The 23,536-nt window shown below is 35.7% G+C and overlaps 1 protein-coding gene across 1 annotated transcript in view; it reads right to left on the bottom strand.

The window, feature by feature from the left end:
- TMPRSS15 (transmembrane serine protease 15) overlaps nucleotides 1–23,312 on the bottom strand; it is a 51,427-nt gene extending 28,115 nt beyond the window's left edge. The window contains exons 1-11 of the mRNA XM_053969833.1: nucleotides 23,168–23,312; nucleotides 20,439–20,569; nucleotides 20,082–20,149; nucleotides 19,242–19,283; nucleotides 16,969–17,111; nucleotides 15,229–15,277; nucleotides 12,527–12,621; nucleotides 10,514–10,633; nucleotides 3,876–3,984; nucleotides 1,109–1,218; nucleotides 98–235 (exon numbers count right to left, since the gene is read on the bottom strand). Coding sequence (XP_053825808.1) covers nucleotides 98–235; nucleotides 1,109–1,218; nucleotides 3,876–3,984; nucleotides 10,514–10,633; nucleotides 12,527–12,621; nucleotides 15,229–15,277; nucleotides 16,969–17,111; nucleotides 19,242–19,283; nucleotides 20,082–20,149; nucleotides 20,439–20,569; nucleotides 23,168–23,312 — 1,150 coding nt within the window. The remainder of the gene's footprint in view (nucleotides 1–97; nucleotides 236–1,108; nucleotides 1,219–3,875; nucleotides 3,985–10,513; nucleotides 10,634–12,526; nucleotides 12,622–15,228; nucleotides 15,278–16,968; nucleotides 17,112–19,241; nucleotides 19,284–20,081; nucleotides 20,150–20,438; nucleotides 20,570–23,167) is intronic.
- Between the last annotated feature and the right edge of the window lie 224 nt (nucleotides 23,313–23,536).

The raw sequence follows: 23,536 nt of genomic DNA, 5'->3' as shown, positions 1-23,536 counted from the left end.
TTCTCAAACTGAAAATGTAGATTCACCAAAATTTTGGGATAAAAAAGAAACAAAAAACCCAAATACACCCTCTCACACACACATATACAATACTTACTGTTCAGTTCACTCGCATTAAATGCAGTGTATGTTGCATTAAAGCCATTATAATTCTCTGAATAATCAGACATAAATTGTGCTGTAGCCTCATTAGAAAAAATGTAAATTGTTTCAAGATTGGTCCCTGACAGAGAAGCTGAAAACAAATTAAAAAGAACATACAGTTAGAGAGAAAATAATCACAAGCACATTAAAATGTCCAGTGTTGTCACAAAAGCACAGTGTATTAGTTTATTGAGTCTTAAGGGATGATTTTCCTGTTTTACTGCAATCCTGCTACAATAGCTTCAAACTCTTGAAGCATTTAGCTGTTTGGCTGACATAAATATTCTGTGTATTCCATCTCTCATATCCACCAATATGGATATCAGCTAGTCTTCTACCATTTCTCATTCCCATTCTCCACCTATTTCCAAAAATAAGGATAAATAATAATATTTCTTTCTGATATACTTATCTTCCTATAGTCTATCTTCAGAATATGTTTTCCATTTCTGATGGAATTCAGCTGAATGGACTGAGTCTTGTGAAAAATGGGCACAATCCCAGTTTTCAGAGTAGAACATAGAGACAGAGATAAGGTATTATCAGTATTCCAAGATCTGAGGAAAACAATACCATACTTGTAAAGGTTTTCAGGATGTTTTGTAACAATTTTCCCACTCAAGTTCAGTTTAGATGCTTTCATTTTATGTTACTGTGTGTGATATTACAGGAACTTCTGACAATACATTTCCAATGAAACATGGATCCCACAAGACCATGAGGCTGATGAAGTTATCAAGATCATTCAAATAAGATCTCAAAAAGCAAGTAGAAATTTCATTATGTATAAGGGTTTTTCTGGTCAAATGAAAAGGTAGACAGGTATATTGAGATTAATTGTCTAACAGGGTAACTTTATGCAGATCCAGTCTTCCTCTTAAACATACATGTGCAGTTTTTGATACCTCAAAATGCTTATTTTACCACTTAGATTTTAGTATTATTAGCTGAAAAATAAACTTACCTCTTAAAACCTTATTTTGTCCTAATCCTTCAAAAATACTCAGCACGTCTGCATATGGTTGTGTTTCAAAAGAAGTGAAGTTCAGTTTAATGGACAACCCTTGAGGCACTCTAAGGCAACGAAAGAAACACAAACTCAAAACTGAAAATCTATTATTTGACTTCAGTAAAGTCATTGAAGTCACTGAGTGCTTGAATGAAAAGTTCAGAAGCACCATGAAATTGTATTAATCAATATTATTAATCAAGATGATCTATTTTTCTAACTTGTAAAATTGCCAAAGGAATTGGGCGTAAACCTTTTGTAATAGTGTGCGCATGCCTTTACACACTGGAATTAATTGTATTCTAAAAACTGAATGTTCTGAACTCTAGAATGTGATTATCAGTTCTAGAAGGGGTTTTTTGGATGGTTTTGGCTGGGTTTCGTTGTCCTCTGCATCTCATTGAATTGCAATCAGTTTTTCCATACATATTACTCTTAGATATCTCACTGCTCAGGTAGACTTCCCAAACCCAGAGGAACAGTATCAAGATATGAATATGAACAGCAAGATATCAAAATCTCTTTCCTGGAAGTCCAAAACACTGTCTCTTATGACAAAAACAGGATTTGCATGCAGATTTGATGATCTCAAACCCACTCTTTGGGAAATTGTTACAAATCCAAATCATCATAAACAAGGTTTAATGACAGAAGTCACTTGAAGTAAAATGAAAAAATTCTTGGCATTATTTTGCTACAGTTATGCTCTATGAATAATCTATATTTAATTTGTTCTCCCATTAGACACATATGGTAGTCCAAATTCTAAAACACTACCAGCTTATCTACCACCATGTGGGTTTTTTTTCAGAATTCAGAGACTCAATGAAAATAAGCTTTTAACAGCAATCTGCTGGTGTTTATCAGTAATGATAAGTAGAAAAGTGTGAAATAAATACTTAGGTATTTTGCCTTTTAAAATTTGTTGTTATTGTTGTAATTTTATATTTCTCCAGATGGAAGAAATAGCTTTGGTTAGAAAAGAGTAAAACATATAGTTGGAAGGTTCAGGAAGCTAAACTTTCAAGGAAATAATGAGCATATTGCTCTTTAAGGAGAGGAGATTGGATCTTCATTTGGAGTTAAAGGGCATAAAAATGTAAAAGCTCTTCCTAAAGGTAATGGGGAAATATTTCTAGACAAAGGCAGGCACAAGAAAATCCAATATCGGGTGTATTATAAGTTGCCTTTTAACACATTTTTATAGGGATAATAAAAAACGTAGGTTACTGGAAAACCCAAAAGTTCCCTCATGGAAACAACTCTGTTTGAAAGAAAGGCAAAAATTTGAGCGCCACTTTGAATTTCTTAGGGCTTACTCTCAGTGTTACCTGGTTTCTTAGAGTAGTTAAGTGGAAAATAAATTCTGATGGTTGTTTTTTGTCATTTTTCAATCTGTAATTACACATATCTGCAGAACCTCTACCATATCATTTGCAATTGCTCATGATTCTCTCCAAAATGAAGTTTTTACTAGCTACATACCTGGTATAGATATCTACCTAATACAATGCTTCCTGTAGCCATAGTAGCACTTGGAGCAATATCAACAGTTTAGAAGGAAGGAGGGCACTTGGGCCATGTTTATTTACTGGGCTCAAATTCTGTAATGCCATGAAATGAGGAACATGGCAGACATATTCTGAAGGGAAAAATTCTTGTTCTTTTCCTGGGACACACCTGTATTTTAAAGCCAGGTGTTGTCAGTAATTACTGGTGAACAGTACCACTGAGGATGAGAAGGAAAAAATGTACTAAACAGAAATAAAACCATTTCAAGGTGAAGATGAAAGTTCTGAACAAAACCAAAGCCTAGCACTTTCAAAGGTGCCTTTGGAATGAGAAGCTCAAATCTTTTGCAATTTTAAAGGCAATTTCTTAATCTCCTTTGAAATCTTTTGCCAAATTAATATTTCTCAGAATCAAAGGACACCATTATTATGAAACCATAATAAGAATTGCTGCCTTTCAAAGCAGTAACATCTGAATTGGCAATCACAGGGGGGATTTTTAGGACTGTCTATCTTGTGATCATCCAATTTGTTTAGATATGCACTTTTGGGTGAGATTTATCATCATATAATGTCACTATCTTTTTTCTCTGTGGCCTAAGAACTGGACCTAGAGAGTCAAAATCAAAGAGTTGTCCCTGTCTATAGGTATATATCCTTGATAAAAAAAAAATTTCCACTTCTTGTGCCTAAGGCTTAACAGGCATTTAGTGCTAATATGTAAAATGCTAACTATGCAATTCTAAAATGTATCTCTAAAATACATAGGTACTCTTAATTCACATATGAAACTTTTACACCTAAGTGACAAAGGAATTCTTGAAAACTCTGTTAAATAAGAACTACATAATATAAAGCCATTATCTGAAGACTACTATTTAATATAATCCTTTGGGAAAAAATCTTGCAATTATTTTGAGTTATGTGATTTATTTTGAACTTACACTTATGTTCCTCTGGATGTATGTAACACACAAGATTTCTCAAAATTGTACCTAAGAATTTTTGTAAGTGGAAAAATTATTTATATAGTTATGGAGCTTATGCATAAAGAAAAAATATATAAACACAAAGGAGAAAATGGTATTACATATTTTCTGTGCTGGGGTATTTGAGAATAAAAGCAAATGGCATAAAACTCTTGTGCAGGAAAAAAGATCACCTCATGACCAAAATAATGTTAGCTACAAAATTATTGGAAAATGGCTTACACTATTATCCATTGGCAAACAATGTTTTCATTATATGGCTTTGGATAATTCATAGAGTAAAAAAACCCAGAGGAACCAGTCAACATGAATTTTCCATCACAAACTGCAGCTGTAAAGATATAATGAAGAACATTTGTCAGAATGACATTTGAAAAACAGAATCAGAGTCAAAATGTGGGTGACCCTGGATATTTATTTACATGGATTACCTTGGAACTGCTTTGTAAGCAACAATAGGAAGACAAAATAAAATACACTATCAACTTATTCCCATTTCTAATTCTTATCACTGTTTGATCTCAAAGTACTATATGAGAAGAAAAGCAGTACAGAAAATTAATTTTTAAATTAGAAATAATCCAACTAATCCAAACTAGTCTAAACTAATCTAAATAATTCAAATACAGCAACTGGACTTAGCTAATCCAATACTTTCATTTTACTCTATACTTTTATAAGGAAACAGGATCTTGCCTTACCAGTTCTTATCTACAACTACTTTAAATCAGAAAACCGTGTTTGTTCTACCAGAGACAATTTGATATCACGTGAATAAAAGCAAAAGGGGATATGGTTGACTATCGTTATCTCTACTTTTACGAGCTTCCTGGTTCCTTGCCTTTATATATTACTGAGTGCTCGAAGAGATAAGTGGATCTCCCAAGTTTCCTGCCAGCTATTGAATTCATTCAGCTGAGGTAAATGTCATTTATCATCATCTATTTTTTCACAGGTCTTTCAATAATTTTTTTTTCTTGGTGTTGGTATTCCATTCTATGAAAGTTCTTCACTTCAAAAAAGTTTAAAAAAAGGTATTTTTAAGCCTCAGCAAGATTGGAAATGATAATTCATGTAGAGATATTTATTTCAGTAGACACTGAAGAATTGCTGAAGGTTTTGCTTCATCTCTTGAACATTATGTTAGGAATCAGTCTAATAATGTTTTCTCTTCAGTTGTTCAAAAAGTATCATAGGGTTTTCACATAAGGATAAAATCAGTACTGCACATGTGCTGAGGCTTAAAAATACTTTTTTTTCCCCTTATGATACACTGTGGTATCTGGAGAGGTATGGACAAGTTCATCAATTCGAGGCAGGTGATTAGAAATTATACAGAGCTTTTAATAAATTTCAGAAATGAAATCATACTATAATGACGGTCCAAATTACAAATAACCAATCATATTGAAAATTAAATGGAAATTTTATTGAGCATAGTCCTCCTCTGGGAAATTATATATAAAAGAATAGATTTGGCCTCTTTGTGTGTTCATTTTATAAGTCTAAAATTCTTTCTGCCTTTCACTGTAGCAAACACAAAATAAAAGTCAAGGTTTGTTTCAGGCAGCTGTACACCATAAATAAAGACTGTGCAGAATGAACTTTGCCAACATGCCTAATGCATGAGCCGAAATAGAAACATATTCCCTTATGCAATCTTTAAGAGGAAAACAGAACACATAAGATTTTAAATACATAGAGAAAAGGTCCATGAATTATAGTTATTATTCTATATTAGCATTAGAGCTGGGTATTGGTATAGAAATACTTTTTTTCTCCACTTTAATTCACATATTTCCTGTCCTTACCTATGAGAAGAAGAAAACCAATGTGAGAAGAAGGAAAGCACTCAGCTTGTTATCAATGAAGATTATGAAAATGTGGTGCTGTTAACAAGTAAGACATAATCTGATCTAAAAGGAATCTTATAGTATGGACAATAATAAAAAAGATAAATATACTTTTCTAATAAAATCAATGACAAGTGTTTGCTCATTTATTTCTCTTAGAATCACAAAATGGGTCAGGTTTGAAGGGACCACAATGGGTCCAACCTCCCTGCTCAAGCAGGATCAACCTAGAGCACATGGTACAGGATTGTTTCCAGACACTTCTGAAATATCTCCACTGAGGGAGACTCCACAGCCTCTCTGAGTGATCTGTTCCAGTGCTGGGTCACTGCACAGTGAAGTTGTTCTTCCTCATATTCAGGTGGAACTTCCTGTGCATCAGCTCCTGCCCATTGCCTCTTGTCCCATTGCTGGGCACCACTGAGCAGAGCCTGGTCCCTGCTCTGACCCCTCCCTGCAGACACTGACAGACACTGATGAGGTCCCTTCTCAGTTGTCTCTTCTTGAGGCAGAACAGCCCCAGCTCCCTCAGCCTTTCCTCATAAGAAAGATGCTGCAGCCCTCTATTATTATGATTGTTCTTATCTTCTTATTGTTCTCTTTTATTTGTTCCTTATCTCTTAAGAGACAGTGAGTAAATTCAATCAGGTCCTTAGGTAGACTAGCAATAGTCAGTGCTTAGTGTGTCAGGAATGAGCAGGAAGAGGGCAGGAACTGGTCCTTTTTTCCCTAGAGAACCTCCCAGTGCTTCCTCCTTGCAGGGAGAAAGCAGCTGTGGTCAAAGATGGATGGGCATGGAAGTCATTACATTTTTGCCTCATCCTGGAGCCCAAAGAAAAGCTGCAGTTGCTCATTTAAGGAGACAGGAGATATCCTTTGCAGGAGCCAAAGGATACTACTCTTTCCCCAGCTTGTATCTTGCTGTCCACTTCTATTTTCTTATGTTCCATACATGGGACATTATGAAGGCTTCATCGTGTTAGCCTTGAATTTGAGGGAGAAGCTCCCCAAGCTGGTCAAGTCAAGCCCACATATTTCATTTGACAGGATCTTTGTCTGCCAAAGGCCAGTTCATTACTTTCTGATTAATCTCTTTCAGTGCTGTAGTGATGCTGTGAGGTGAGTAATAACAAAATGATAGTCTAGACATATAATAATTGCAAAAAGTCTGCAGAAACCCCTCCTGGGATCAGCCCCCAGTCTCCCTTTCTGTACCCCTACGTGCTATGTGGCTGCTTTACAGCAATGCCAGTCATTATTAGTGGCTGCTGTTCAGACTTCACATTTCTCTAGAGACCCTTTCACTGAAATTGCTAGCTGTACTTTTGTGAAGCCTTTTGTTACTGCACTGCATTGCAGAGCCAGGAAGAAACCTTTCAAGATAATTTTAATCAATAAAACAAAAAAAAGGGTGTTCAGTTGCCTGAATATCTTCTGAGAATCTGAGATTTTACTGAATTCTCTCTAATGCAGGAAAGAGATTACTAAAATTCACTTTTTAATCCTATATTTTTAAGCCATTGACATTATGAAATCAGAAATACTAGAGGGAATAACAATCAAGATGAAAAACAAACCAAGTTTTTTAGAGGACAACAACTCTTTTGTATGCAGGAGCACTTGTAGAAATGAATTGTGAATTGGTCATAAATCTCATTGTGAAACTCTGAAGAACTTCAGAAAATCTAAACAATTTTAGATTTCATGTGATCATATTAAGTTTCTAGGAATGGGACAAATGTGAAACATTAAAGATGTGGAAAAATTGACAGCTATCCCAAAGGTGCATCCAGCTTCTTACCCCTCATTCCACTGGTTTTATAAAATCTGCTAAGAAACTTAAATACAAAAAATTAGAGAAGCTCTGAGGTTTTGGATAGGAAAGACTGACAATAGAATAATATAAGAAACATGGATCAACAATTTGCCCTCCAGCCAGAACTGTACTTCTATGAGGTTATGAGCTAAAACTGCTGCACTAATGGTAACTGACCAAATTGTTTGGAAATACCAGGCATCAGTGAAGATGAACAGAGGCAAATCATCCAGCTCTCTGGACTGTAACTACAGCTGTTTTCCCTTCTGACACTGACTCTTTTTACTCTTATTAATATTTATTTCATACTTTTATTATTTTTATTATTTGTACTTTTTTATTTTATTTACTACTTTTATTAAGTATGCACATTCCTGACATTTTTAGCTCAGTTGTACTGAAATGAGGAATAACATCCTCAGTTACAAAGGGGAAAACATTCACAAATTATATTTGGTAGATATTTGGAGAGATGTGCAAATCACATCCAAAAGCCAAGTGCATAAAAGTTTATTCCTGAGCTGAAAATCTCTACTCAAGCACAATTCATAACTTAAAACCCTGTGTGGTCTCCAAGGCACAGCTGAGTAATGTCTACACAGCACTGACTTCAGATATTTGAGCTTATTTTTGTCTGTATCTACCAATGCATAATATCAATTAAATTCTGTCATATATAGCAGGTATGAAAGTAATATCTTCAATAAAATGTGGGTGAAATTCCTAAATTCAGACCTATCTGGGGCATTGACCTGCTAGAGTGAGTCCAGAGGAAGCCACCAAATTGATCAGAGGGATGGAGCTCTTCTGCTATGAGGAAAGGTTAAGAGAATTAGGATTATTCAACTTGGAGAAAAGAAGGTTTTGGGGCGACATAATTGTGTCCTGTCTCTGAAGGGACCCTACAAGAGAGATGGAGAGAGTTTATTTACAAGGGCCTGGATTGACAGGACAAGGGGAAATGGATTCAAACTGGCAAAGAATAGATTTAGATCAGACACTAGGAAAACATTTCTGGAACAGGTTGCTCAGAGACTGTATGGATGTCCCCTGCCTGGAAGTGTTCAAGGCCAGGTTGGATGGGGCTCTGAGCAACCTGGGATAGTGTAAGGTGTCTCTGTACCTGGCAGGGGGTTGGAAGGAGATGATCTTTAAGGTCCCTTCCAATCCAGGCCATTCTGAGATTCTGTGACGGTAAGTAAAAATCATTCATTTTATGAGATGCATAATATTACTTTATGCATATAAAGGTCTACATTTTTCTTTTTTAGCAATACCTAAAATAGATAATAAAATAAAAAAATAACAAAAAAAACCCAAAAAAAAAAACCCCAAAAAACAAATACCCCAATAAGATTGCTGTCTCAAAAAAAAAAAAAAAAAAAAGTATGATGGTAGAAATGAATGACTGAATAACTTCTTAGGGTTACGTTACCTAATGCTTTCCATGGAACTAAGATCTAGCTGAACCTTAGGACCTTCTGATTTCCTCAACCATAGAAGGAACAACTCAGAGCCAATAATTATTATGATCTAGATAGATGCAGCTGTTATGATAAGTAGACATTTTGATGTGCTTCAATGAATATACTACTGGAGTATTTTGATGGATATTTTCCCTAAAATGTTCAGCCAAGTCTACCTCCTGAGCTGACTGCAGTCAGAAAAAAATGTAGGTAATGGGCAGAGAATCTGCAATTCTCTTTTCTTTTTTTCTGAAGAAAATTACATTTATGTAAGAGAGGCTCAGCCTGTCACAAACCTTCAGGATCAAGCTTTCAGATTCTTTAGAAACCTAATTGGTCTTTTACTTGCTTGTTTGTTTTAGAGCCCAGCATTTCACATGATTCTGAAAGCTGAAGCAGACTGCCCTCCCTGTTTTCCTCTTCTCAAAGCAAAATGAAAAGAAGTTTTCCAGATTTCTAGCACTAAATTCTATATTAAAAAACCACAAACAAACAAACCAACAAATAAACAAGCAAACAAAACACTCAGGGAGTTAATTGCTCCCATTTCTCCTAAAACATTTGCAATGTTCTCTTTGCGAGATAACTTGACAGACTTTTAACTGAGAGCTGAGGCTGTGGAGAGCAATGCAGGCAGCATTAACCCGCACACCTCCCCAGAAAAACTGCACAGCACTTTGGTAAGGAGCAATGTAGTCAAACTCCTTGGTACAAAAATTTTCTTGGGGAAACCAGGAAGTCAGATGGAATCATAGAGTAGAATCACTTAGGTTAGAAAAGACCTCCAAGGTCAGTGAATTCAGCCTTTGCCAGATCACCACCTTGTCAACCAGACCATGTCCAGCCATTTCTTGAACACCTCCAAGGATGGTGACTCCACCACCTCCCTGGGCATCCTGTTCCAATGCTGGACAAGCATTTCTGTGAAGAAATTCTTCCTGATGTCCAACCTGAATGTCCCCTGGCACAGCTTGAGACCATTTCCTCTTGTCCTGTCACTACTTGCCTAGGAGAAGAGCCTGACCTGCACCTGGCTCCATCCTCCTGTCAGGGAGTTGTACAGAGTGAGAAGTTGATCCCTGAGCTGTGTTTTCTCCAGGCTGAGGCCTCCCAGCTCCTCACATGGATTGTTCTCCAATTTTATTGCCCTTCCATGGACCCTCTCCAGGCCCTCAATGTCCTTCTTGTGGTGAGTGGCCCAGAAATGGACACAGTACTCGAAGATAAGACAAAGGCAAACAAACTGACTGGCACTGCAGGATAAGAATTCTTTATGTTAAACTCCACTGGGTTTTCAGATCTGTAGTTTCATAGAATCAGAGACAGGCTGAGCTTGAATGGGACCTGTATAGGTCATCTGGTCTGAACACTGTTTGATATCACTGATGCAAATCTTCATATTAAATTTCTATATTATTTTGTAATTTACATAGGATTTATATTAGTAATGTTTCTATAGTAAGCAACAAACACATAACTTTATATTAAAACAGAAAGAGTCTAATATTTCATTATTTATTAAGCATATTCTTCATTAGTGAGAATTTTACAGAACATAGTTTCCTCTTGCAAGATAAATATTATAAAAATCACTCATTATTATTTTTAGTAGAATTGATTTGGACTTCACTGTGCAGTTTATTGCCCATAAACTATTTACAAACTACTGACAGTGTTTTAAGCAGATGTTTAAAAAGACTGATTTACAGGACTGTACATTCTTACCACATCTTTTTTCAGATTCATCTGAACCATCTGGGCAGTTCAAGATTCCATCACAAAAGAAATCTTCACTAATGCAGGTTGCACCATCAGCACAGAGTTCAGCAGGTGGCAAACACTCAGCTGGAATAATAAAGATGAGAGCAATAATAGTACAACAGTAATGCAGTCTCACTACAAAGGAAAATTGACTTACCTCCAGTTGCTTTACCACAAATCAAATCAACCACTCTATTGTGTTTTACAAAACTGCATTCTTAGAAGCCTGGGATGAAATATCACATACTAAAAAGATAAATTTGGCACAGAATGGAGACAGTTCTCAGAAGTGAAATATATTTTGAAACTAAGCTTGTAGTAAGGCTGGAAGAAAATATCTGTGAATTCCTTTTTTTTTTTTTTTTTTTCTTTATACAAGCAAACTACTTTATGACTTATAATAAATGACCTTTTCCAATTTCTTATGTACAAATAATGTGAGAAAGCTGTACTTTGGTTTAAATAACAGTGAAAAATCTCTGGGTTTAGGTAAATAGAATTTAATTATTTCTTCAACTTTAACACATCACACCTCATCATGCTAAGAAATCGGATTTTTTAACCAGCATATCCTAAAAAAAAAAAGAGCCTTTAGATTACTAAACACCAGAATTATCAGAAACCATATTCTTTTCAGTTTTACAAATTAAATGTATAATTTAACAGCAAATTTCTGTTAGATCCTTGAAATTGTAGATCTTACTAATAGCCTTTTCCTAGAGCATAAATGTTCATCTACTGCAAAAAAACCTCTTAGTCTTTAGAGGGTTTTGGTCTTAGATATCTGTAGAATTGAAGTAGGTCCAGAAACATGAAGCTAAACTAAGCTTTGGAGAACTACTAATTTGAAAATTCTTAAAATTGCATGAAATTCTACAGAAATATTCACACAGTTCCTTGTCTCTACTTCAATAAATGCTTACAGAAAAAGGTCAACATTTCTGATGCAAGAAGGAAAAATAGTAATCTATAAAATTTCATCTTTTTCATTTTTTTTTCATAGATCTATTAGTTCTGTAATCAGATTAGGTATGATATTGTATTGTGTGTCCCAGACTGATATTGGCATGGATGCATTGTAGCATTTCAAAGTGCTTTACAAAACACTCTCAGTGTTGGCAATGCAAATGTTACAAAGCCACAAGATTTACCATTTTGCATCCAACTGGAAATTAAAATGAACCAAACGTGCTCCAGTAAAGTGTTGGAGGTGACAAAGGCCAGTGAATGAATTTCCACAGATGAGCAGAGACAAAACTGTGCATTCTATACCCAGAGCAAAAATTCCAAGCAATAACCCAGGAAGAGATTTTGCACAAGCCCCATCAGGCAAGAAATCATTGTTTACACACAACATGATCAATTTTTGGTTTATTCAGCTCAGAAAACTAAACAGCACTGCCACCTCCTGGATTGAAAGAAATCAACTTTTCCTACTTAAACATTCTGACTTCTCTTTTAAATGGCAAATTACCCTAAATTATGCTGTAAGTGCTATATTCAAATAAATAAGGACAGTAAACACATAAGACTCGAGCACATTAGACTGCTTGTAGATATCAAATATATTTCACCATATAAGAAGGCTGGAGAATGTTTTCAAAGATTCAAACATCTTCAGCTTTCTGTCCATTGGAAGTCATACTTTGCTATCAGTTTGCTTATTTTATTTTATTTTCCTCATAAAAGTCAAGAAATAATATGAACTTTTTTTAAAAAGAGCAGCTAGTATTAGTGTCAATGTGTGCATCAACATGCATAACACATGCAACATTTTTGTAGCATGTACAGTCTTATAAGTTCCTTCTCCATGAAGAGGTCTCATTGGTCTAAGGTAAACCTGCACTTCCTGAATTTTCAGGAATGGAATACAAGGATTGAATGCTGTGAGGAGAGGCTGTACATGAGCAGTGCAATTTTGCAATCTCAGATTGCTCTTTGTAACCTCCCTGCTCCTCCACACACACAGTTACTCACCCACTGTTGTTGAGGACTTGCTTGTGGTGACTTGTCCTGAACCTGGACAAACACAGCTCAAGGTTACAACTCTACTTCTTGCTCTCTGGGAGCACCTCTGTGGTTACTTGGGCAGAATTAAGCAGCAGTTAATCTGCTTTTATAACTGCATTATTGCAGATATTAAAAAAAAAAAGAAAAAAAAAAGCTCCCCACATTCCAGGTAATGATATGGTAGTGCCAGCTTGAGTGGGTTGGTCCTGAAGCTCAAGCGTCGCAATAAACAGAAGAAAAAATTATGTGAAACGCAAGAGTTTCAATAACTTCAAAAGATTTCTTTCCCCCTTCCACCTTCCTCCCACTAAAACAGGAGCAATTCTTTCTTGTCTTCCCCTGTAAAAGTTCTGACCTGAAGTTGGTGTCAGGGAACTTGTAATTAAACTCGTGGGATCTGTTGAAACAAGAAAAGTTATGACCACTTCAACATTAGTACTAAAAGGTAAATGTACATTTTCTGACAAATAAAATTGCTCTACAAATAAATTAGGAGCCTCAAATCTATCTAGTATTTGTCTATTTACATACAGGTGTGTATATATATATACTGTGGGTGTACATATTTACACATGAACAAATGCCTAAGTAAATAAGCAGATTTTTATTAGTGATTGTAAACTGCAAAACATTCTGGAAAAATGGAATTTGTATTTGTGATTGCTCCAACTTCATTGAGGTTGCACCTGGCATTTCCAGCTCCCATACAGTCTTTTTTCTTTTCCTGTCTGAATTTGCTTTAGTATCCCTCTTTAGTATTTTTACTTTCTAAATTAAGACTCAAACATGTGAGTAGGATGATGATGTCTTCAACTGAAAACAATCCCCATGTCACTGCAGGTACTGGATCCTGTACCTCAGTTTAAATATTAAGGGCCTGAAGGAATAAAGAGGGAGATGCAGTAAGGCTTTCTCTATAGCTTGTCACCCATCAGATTTTTGGGCAGAAGTTGCTGACCACTGGCCATCAACAACTTACTTTTGTTAGATATTCCTGCTCTCCCCTACCTAGTGCACAAACTTGCAGGAGGATTTCCCACCAATTTTTTTATCAAAACATGCTTATTTAGCAAATACTATTAGCTAAAATAGACCATTCTGGTTACGGTGACTTCTGTGTCAGCAAATTTAGGGACACAATTTCTTTGGCAGAGAGAGAGAAGAGCAGTGAATAGATGGACTGTTCTCACAGCTACTGCAGAGGAAAAAAGCTTAATTCATACCATCACAGGTTTTCAAAGAGATACACACACACACACACAAACATATATATATATTTATACCAACATATCTGTCTATACATTTACTACAGGATAAACAAATTAGAAGGAATTAAACGTTCCAAGACCTAAAACCTAGATGCATCCAGGAGCAAACAGTTCTAAGAAAACAGTTATCAGGGAGCTACATCTTGAAAACTATTGAAAAATTGTGGTTGCTACAGATGTTCCCAAAAGTGCATGCGCAAGTTGACAGCAAAATCCCTAAAGGAAAACACAGGACAGTGAAAGAAGCAGCAGTACTATAAGCACAATTACTAGAAAATCTCATTAAAGTACAGGTTGAGATGGCAAAGGATGTTTTTAGGGCCAGCAGAGCCATAACCCTACATCCAGCATGTGTAAATGTACAAATGTGTGGTAAAACGTGGGTATATCGTGACATTTGGAATGAAACAGAAAGAACAAGGAAGCAGACAAAATTAACAAAAAATACAAAAGTGACCTCAAGCAGAACCAAGGCCAAGGGAGAAGAAATTCACAACAGGAATATTGTTTCCATTCCAACCTTGGGTGCTGACAATTCCCAACTCCCTTCCCCTTTCCTTAGAATCTCCCCCAGTCTCCAAATTTTTGCTTGAGGATGATTAGCAACATTGAACTTAGGACCAGGGGAGCATTAAGATAGCATAGCAGAGGAAGGGACAGATAGGGGAAAAAACTGAATGTTAGCAGTTTAAATGGTATCTTTGGGAATAGCCTATAGTACTTGCATACTTTGGACTATACACGTTGGTAGGGCTGTAAGCAGACTAATAGTAACTCTTTCATTACTGTGGCTGAAATTAGAATATCAAATACTTGTCTCCTATATTTATAGGGGCAGTTGTTTACCTTCTGGTCTGGTACCCTGCCCTGGAGAGTTTGTGTGTGATAATTTGCATGTGGCTACCTGCACCTAGTGCTATAAAGCACTTATTGTATTGTTTATATCTCTGGCTGACTTTTGGCAGGTTTGTGAGACTAAGTTTGTCTGCTTCATGTCTTATAATCGTAAACTTTCCAGGGATAGCGGAAGGAAAATCTGTCTGTCAACATTGCTTAGTAAATCAATAACCACAACATGAGAGCAGGACTCCCCAGGCTGATCTACCTCCCTAAATCTGCAAAATCTTCAGCTTGCAGCTCAGCTGGTTAAGGGAGACTCAGCTTTTGGTTTGATACTCTAATTAAGCTCCTACAGATTTTGTACAGACTACAGATCACTCACTGCTTTCTCAAATAGTCAGAAATGGTGAAAGCAGTTAATTATCACTGAATGGACACTGGCAGTCAAGACTCAGCTGCAGCAAGAGCAGCTTTACTAAGTTATGTGAGATGAACAGCAAGTCTTGTTTTCCTTCATCCTGTATTGGTAGCAAAAATTAGTGTCTGCTTTGAGAAAGATACTGACCTGATGAGGTTAAAGGCATCATTGTAGTAGGATTTTCAGCAGCTACTGGAAGAAAGCAAGTTCATCATAAACTTCTTTTATCGCACAGTGTCTAGTTTTAGATGGCAGAAATAAAGATTAAAAAGAAATCAGCTGTGACTATTTCTCATTGAATCCCTGTCAGCATCCTGCTTCCCTCCTTTTGCTTCATTCTGTTCCCCATCTTTCCTCAAACTCCATGATCTTCCCAAGGAGGAAAAATTCCAAAAAATGAGTTGAGGTTATGAGGTTTCAAAGCCACTGCAGTTCCTTTCAATCCTCAATCCCTACTGATTGTATTGCACATAGAATGTCTTCACCTGGGAAACCTGTCTGGAGGCTTTTTATTCTATACATATTTGCAGAGCACCTGTGTCTTAGAGAACAGTATTTAGAAGAGATGAATGAGTTAAAATTAACCTGGGATAGTTTACAATCACTGTGAAAACTCATTTCAAGCAAGTCACACCTGTGTGACACCTCTCTCCCTCTCTGAAATAGGAATGCCTCTGGCAGAACAGATGATATACACAGTGCAAAAATGCCACATATGATTGTGATTGTTAATTAGTTACAATTATTATATTGGAGCACTCCTGGTAGAATGGACAGGTGATATCTCAGGTGAAAAGATGCATTTTAATGATCCACAGCAGTAAAAGTTTGACTACTTCAAAGTTCATCAATGGATGAACCTTTTAAGAGGCTCTTAATTATTTTTGGTGGCATTTTTGAAGTACAATGAGCAATCAATTTCCACAGTGTTGTGTGGTAATTTCTAATAAACAGTGAAGAGAACTAAACATGCCCAGACTATGCATTTAGCCTTTGAATACTTGAAGTACTTAATAAAAAATGCAGCTTTTAATATAGAGTAAGAGACATGGCACAGCAGATTGCCACTCCTCAGTTTTTATTCAATAGTAACTCCAGCAGGTCTTCAAATGTCAGCTAATCAACTTCTTCTTCAAAGAATTCACATTGTTTTTTAACCTCATCCTCAGTGCAGGGCTGTTTTGAAGCTTTATTCAGGTAAAAAAAAAAAAAAATCCATTGATCTTGAAGGGCTCCCATTTAGACTTTGATATATTTTCTAGTACTTACAAGAAATATCTGTATATTTGCAGAATTTAAAACTACCTAGTCCTTAAAGCCCTGTCCCTCCCACTTACATTTTCCTAGGCTCTACAGTAATATGGAGCCAGTTCCCTGGGTGCACTTCTCCCAGAGCAGTTTGTTTTTCTACAGGACATATTTTTCAGTAAATGAGTCTTTACTCACTGCAACTCTGAGCCATTTTCTTATTCTTTAGCAGAACAGAATTGTAACTGTATTTACTTATGAAACAACATGGTTGGGGCTTAGTTGCTTTAATTAGAGGGCTAAAAATTACAAATATCATGCTGAATAAGAGGTAAAATTGAATCATTTTCACTGGGAAACCGCTACTTTGCCCTTTGCTCCCTCCTTAGGGAACCTACGCAATGCTGGCTCATACTTTCTAGTAGAAAAGGTTGTAAATTCTTCTTTCAGCTGTTACTGAAAGTTATGTAATGGGCGAGGAGGGCACCCAAGAGAAAAAGTAACAATCTAATTGCTGTCTGGGAGCCAAAGCTTTCATTCCTGCTACCTGTAGTTCTGAAGGATTTTTAGAATTAAAAACAAAAAACAAACAAACAAAAATCCAAACAAACAAACAGAAAACTTACTAAAATTACCTGTGATTTGTATGCTGTTCACATCAATTTTCAAAGCCTTGGCAGGATTAGGATTATTCGCAATGACACCCAAAACCAGCTCATTTTTTATTTTCTCAACTGTTACCATCTGGGTAAAGTAAAGGGTGAAGATCACAACCACCCTAGCAGTACAAAACAGAGAAGTTAATTAGTTATTCAAGCTGATGAAAAAGATCTGCTATACGACGTCATCTAGACCATATTTCATTCTAACACTGGTTCCATTGGCAAAGGCAGATTGTTTAAAAATTGGCTGGCAAAGATGACGTAAAGAAACATCTCTTAATCATCAGGTCAGTTTGAACCTTGGAGAAACTTTGTTTTTTCTTTATCTAGTCTTACTTGCACTATCAGAAAAAAAAAAAAAACCCAAACAAACAAACAAAAACCAGACAACATTCATTTCAATTGCTGCAGTGGAGCTGGACTTGAGGAAAACTAAAGAAGTAGCTTTACTGCTGTTCAGTAGGTTTAGCCCTAAAATATTGAAGGTGAACTTGGAAGTATTACAAAAATTGTATAATATGGCAAAATATAATACAAAGTGACCATTTTTATAAAGGAAATCTGTGGATTCTCACAAGGAAACAATGATGGCTGAAAACAGAGATATTTAGAAATTGTGGTTAAACTGCATTTAACGTCTATGAATGTTATCCAGAGTGTTTTCTGTTTGCTCTCTCCAAAAGATACACATTTTCTCCTTAAATTTAGGTGTAAACTTTTTTATCCTTAAACTACCCACTTGCAACTGACTCAGTAGTGCTCTTTGTAAGGAGCGATTAATCCTGTTGTTTTGCTGACCATAGTTTGCAGTTTGCAATATGTAGAAAAGCTCTTTCTTGCATATTTCTGATAACCTCTAGGCCATGCTGAGCAAACAAAAGCTTTTATTGCTCTCCTTGTGACTCAGCAGCAGCGTTTCAAGGGTGAAATGCCAAGCAGATTGCCTGAAGGGGTAAACATTTTTAAAATGAAAAGAAAGTAATGTCTGAGACAAAGTTATTGAAAGCAGAAGTGAAGACAGATCCTTACTAATGTATTAAAAACAAGATCCAATATTCAAAACCAGCAGATTTTCTGCAATTTCTATGATTGTTGTATCAAGATACCATGGCAGAATGAGTTTTGCCCAACACAGTTATTTACAGGGAAGATATCTAGATTCTCATTTTGGTTGATATAAAGAAATAAGCTGTTCTTTGGCATAATGTGATCTCCTCCTGAAAAAAGGCATCTCAATTGACCAGATGAGAAAGCTAAAAACCCAGCACTTACAAAGACAGTCTTGAGCAAACTGTTCAGAGATGTCTCCATCTTTGATGCCCAAATTTTGATTAGAATAGTCCCTTTCTTTGTGCAGAAACCAAATTTCCTGACTGGATCTACCTTCACAAGGACAACACTTTAAAAGTGGCCTACTCCTGCTGCTGTGTAGTCCATTCCTTTAATGTTATATAATCCTTCATAAACTGATCATATTCCAATTCTTAGCTAATAGGGTTATGTCCTCACTATTTCAATCAGAAGATTGATTCAATGTAAATCTGCTTCCCATTACTTACTGATATTCACGGTCAGATAATATCCCATTATCTTGTTTTTTTTGTTTTTTTTTTTCCAAGGAGAGTCATTCAAATAAACTAATCCCCTCTACATATTTATCAACTTTATGTACTTACATTGATATCACAAGAACATGTGGTAGCACAGAACTATTGATTTGTTTTCATGTAATGTGTACTTTAATTTTCTGGGTTCACCTATGAGACAGCCAATTATACCATTCATTTCCCAGGGTTCTTCAGTTCTGCAAGAGTCTTAATCTTTTGTCCTCTGTTTTGTTCTTGCCTATCACAGTGTGTCATTAGACTTCTCTTGATTTAAAACTTGAGTTACTGGTAGTAACATGAGATCTGAGCCCAGTTTAAGCAGTTTTACATGAGCAAACTCAGCACAAACCTATATCTCTTCCTTTCTAGATATTTTCTTACCTTTCTCACTCTTCAACATCTTTCTAAATCAACAGTCACAGAGACTATCATTTTTTATCATCTAATTCTAAAGGAAGTTTTAAGAGAAAAGATATGTCTTGAAGCTTCATCCTCTTTAGAGGGCCTTATCTAAATTCTAAAAGTGTTTGGGTTTTGGTTTTTTAAAAATCTATTCACAGTCCACAGAAGAACTGTCTAAATTAGTAGTATCATTGTCTCTTGCCTATATTTTAAGTAAACTTTGTTATATAAAATTACCTGGTCTCTGATGTCAATCTGTCATGGTCATCTTCAGATTTCCTGCAGAAAAAGAAGCAACAATAAAAAAGAAAAACGACAACCAACACCACATGCTTCCCATTGAGATGAGAATGTTTTGGACAGGATGGAGACACATCCTGGAACTGTTTAATAGTGAGAGACAGCGTTACACATGTTTTGCTGAATCAGAACCTTATTAAGAATAGTGCAGATGGAATTAACACCACAGACCTGGCTGTAAAACCTGGACATTTTTGTCAGCTAGCCTTCAGTAGGACAACCAACACCCCAGGATATTGAAAATGAGCTTTACTAAATGAAGCAGATCTTACTGTACCGATTTATGGAATCTTTAGGACGCAGAGGCTGCAGCTTTTCCTGGTGTCAAATGACAGCCTTGCTAACGCCCTCAGGAGTGTGAATTAAGTGGATCTGTATCCATAGGGACATAAGAGTGCCTGAGCCTCCAGGCTTATGCCAGGAGATCTCTAACCTGAAATTTCTTTTAGATGGCAAGGATCAGAAGCCCTGCAAACAGCACCTTGGCAAAGAAATAATTCAGCAGTTCTTTGAAATATGGAATTTTTCTGAGTGGGTGTTTAGCACTCAGCCTTACTGGTTTGGTCAAGGCAGGGACACACATCAGCTTGAGAAGGAAGCTTGCCCAGGGAAACACACTGGTGTCAAATTGAGCACATTGGAAGATGTAAGGTGTAAAAGGCATAATATAGGAGGTTCCCAAGGATGTCTTGATAATCAAGGTAATTACTTCTGAGAGAAATATCTAAGTGAGGACTTTTGACATTTATTTTCAAAGTTAAATTAAGCTGTACCTACTTGAACTGGGAAATTTCACATCTCTCAAATTTGTATTTCAGATCACTTTCTTGAAAGATATTTTGTATCTATATGAAAAAGAGAAATCTTGAACCAATACAGTAATTAAAAATACACACATTCTCACACTGTAATCATGGCTTTAGTACTAAATAACTTTTTCTCGACTACGTAAGCAAGGTATTTCTTCAATGATTCAGCGATTTTCTCAAATAAGGAATATATTGGGTTCTGGCCAGGCTTAGGACCTGAAATAACTCTTCTTTGGAAAGAAAAAAACATCAACAGTAGTTAATGTTAGGGAATTAATGTACCTACAAATACTCTTGAATAAACCACAAGCTGATAGGTTCTTACCAATTTTTCGACATCAAAGGCAAGGACTTTGAAATCAGCTGACGAACTGTTTTGTAAGGTTGAAGTGAAAGATGTACCAGAGGCTATTTTAAATATTCCCATATAGCCATGAGTATTCACATCTGCTTCAGCTAGATAATTAAAAAAAAAAAAAAAGGTGTTTTAATGATATAGATATAAATGAAAAGTATTACATTAGATTTTATTTCACACATATCATCAATACAATAATTTCTAGTGTTTTTTTACTGCTTTGTGATCAGAGACGTTCTGCCTAGTGCTGAGTTTAAAAAAAAAATTTTTTTGATGTTTACAATAGTTATAACTGTAATCATATTTTTATGAATACTCTTTGCCCTTAGTTCTTATTACTTTCCATTTTGTTTTAGATGTGTTTTCCAGCAACATTGTGAGTGCATAAAGAATACAATGATATGCCCAGTTATGTCTGACAAAAGGGACAGAGATAAATGGGAAGACAAATAGTGAATTATGAGTATTTTGCATGTTTTAGATAAAAAATATTATTAATTATTGCCTCACAATTTTCGTATTTGTGCTGTGCTCTTTTTTATATGTGTAAACTGGTTTTGATGACAGCACTGCAAATACTCAGTGTCAGAATATAAGTTAAATTATTTTTGACCTGACCTTTCTCACCAACACATATATGAAATTCTGGGAGACTTTATAAAGAAATTAGACAACTGGTCCTTGCTGCAAATTTAATCTTGATTTTAATATGCTACAGGACATGAGGTATTCATATAGGAATTCATTACACATTTAAAACATATTTCTTCACTGTGTAACACACTGGAAATTCTCACAAAATATCTGAATTAAAGTTGGTTGATAGGAAATGCCTTTTTCTTACCAGTTGCAGTACCAGTGGTACTTTGAAGGCATTAACATCAAAGCAAGTTTAAAGACAGAGACTGAAATGTCAGAGACTGAAATATTATAGTTCATGGCTTAAACATTGTTGTGAAGGAATTTTGCCCATTAAGGCAAAACTGAATAAAGAGGCTGTGACCACCAAAGCCCTCTCCTCCCTGAAGACACCTCCTAACAGGAACCTGGGCATTCCCACCTGGCCCAAATGTATATTAATTCACTGGATTCTGTGTTTTTCAAGAAACCCTTACCACCAAGAAGATCAACAGGATGCCATCGAGATCCATGGAGTGTTGATATTTTCTACTTAATCTGTCTCCACCTTACTCTCCCCTCTCAGTCCCCTCTTTCCTATTTCTTCCTTTTTATCTCTCTCATTTACTGTTAGGTAAAACCCATAATATTGACTTTGGCATATCGTCTCATTTGCCAAACATTAATTTCGGCAGAGGCATTTCTAATAAATTTAATAACTGAATCATAACAGCAGATAAGCAATAAATACTACCATGAACAGTTTATTATGGAAGGCATAGCATAATGACACCAATTTAATATCAACTAGTAATAGCAGACTGCTTTGAGCTTCTTTGAAGGCTTTTCTTCAAAACAATTGCAAATCTGTTTAAAAATATTTCTAAATAGTAAAAGCCTTTTAAAATTATATATCAACTATAATTTAAAATATTTTATAATCATATTCTTACAAATTTTTTACTATTTTTCTTCTAAAAACAAAGTCATTAAGTAAAAGCTTGTCTCTAGATTCAATAACACACCCTTTTATTTTACTGGAGTATGATAACATTCTGGTAAGAAGGTAGGAAAGTTGGTAGGTGGTGCAGTTTTTAAAATCTGGAAATAAAAACAATGGCAACTGAAAGAACAAACATGATATTCTGACATAATGGCTTTCGTTGGTTGTTTTTATTTTTTTAACATAAGTCTTACAGAAAATTCAGTCTTCATGAAAATTTATCCATCAGAATGAAATAGTATGGATTTTTGGTTAATGAAAGCAGTAAAATCATTAATGTAACAGAATATTTCTTCAGCAACAAAAATCTCTTTGAGACTCTCTCTAATAGCTCCTTATCCCTCACATGTTTTGGAGCCCTGAACTGGATGCTGTCCTCCAGCTGTGGCCCCCCCACTTAATTTATATCCACATTATTTCTTAACCAAAATTTCAATTCAAATTGAAAATCATGAAACATTGATAATTTAGTTTGCTTTGAGTATCAGGAACTTCTTCCATCACATTCCAAGAACTGAATAAAGACTAAGAATGACTTTACCTGAGCTTTACATAGTGCAGGCAGCTGACTATTGCAGGAGCTCTCTCACACCAATAAATGACTTAAAAATATTTTTTCAATAAAAAATTAATAGATTCCAAGAGATAGGCCCCACAAGCTCTAGGGGATTATTAGCCTTTCAGTGGATTATTTGTATTCTGATTCAAAACTCGTACATGGAGAAAAAAGCAATATTTCACAGTTTTCCATATTACCTTCACAAATTGATTAATATGGTGGAATTACCCAAGTTTTATAGCTTGGATTGCATCTTAGGGACCTTTCCCAAAACCTAAACCATGAAAATTATTTCATATGCCTTCAGAGCATGATTCCAGTGCTTGGTTTTCCCCCTATTTTTTTCATATCAATTTCTAGGGGAGGAAAACACATAAACCCTAGAACACCACTTCACCTGACCCCAGCATTAAAAACATAGCATGAAATAAAAAACATACAACTACAGTTGTAAGAGCACTGTCTTCAAAGTCTAAGGAATTCCTAAAGGTCTGTAGATAAAGATTGCCTACTTACCTCGTTCCAACTCCTGGATTGATAACCAAGACAGTACAATCAGTCCAACACAAACACACACAAAAATTGCAAGTAGAGAAGCAAAGAAAATCTCATAGCTACTAAGAGGAACATATTTCTTATCAGATGATTTTTTCAGCTTCATTTCTGTCCCAAAAGCCTCTGTGAATTAAGGACTGACAAAAGACACAGCCTGAGAAGGAAAGTAATAATCCACATGAACAGATATTTATAGGAGATGCTTGTAAATGAATTACATCATAAAACTTAATTGACATAGGTTTTTACAACATTCCTGAGCAGTCATAATCATGCACAGGGTATGCAAATAAGAAGAAGAGAAATCCACTCAGAGGAGAAGCACTGAAG

This window comes from Vidua macroura, chromosome 2, assembly GCF_024509145.1.
Source record: "Vidua macroura isolate BioBank_ID:100142 chromosome 2, ASM2450914v1, whole genome shotgun sequence".
Lineage (NCBI taxonomy): Eukaryota > Metazoa > Chordata > Aves > Passeriformes > Viduidae > Vidua > Vidua macroura.
This window is presented reverse-complemented; position numbering and strand designations above follow the sequence as displayed.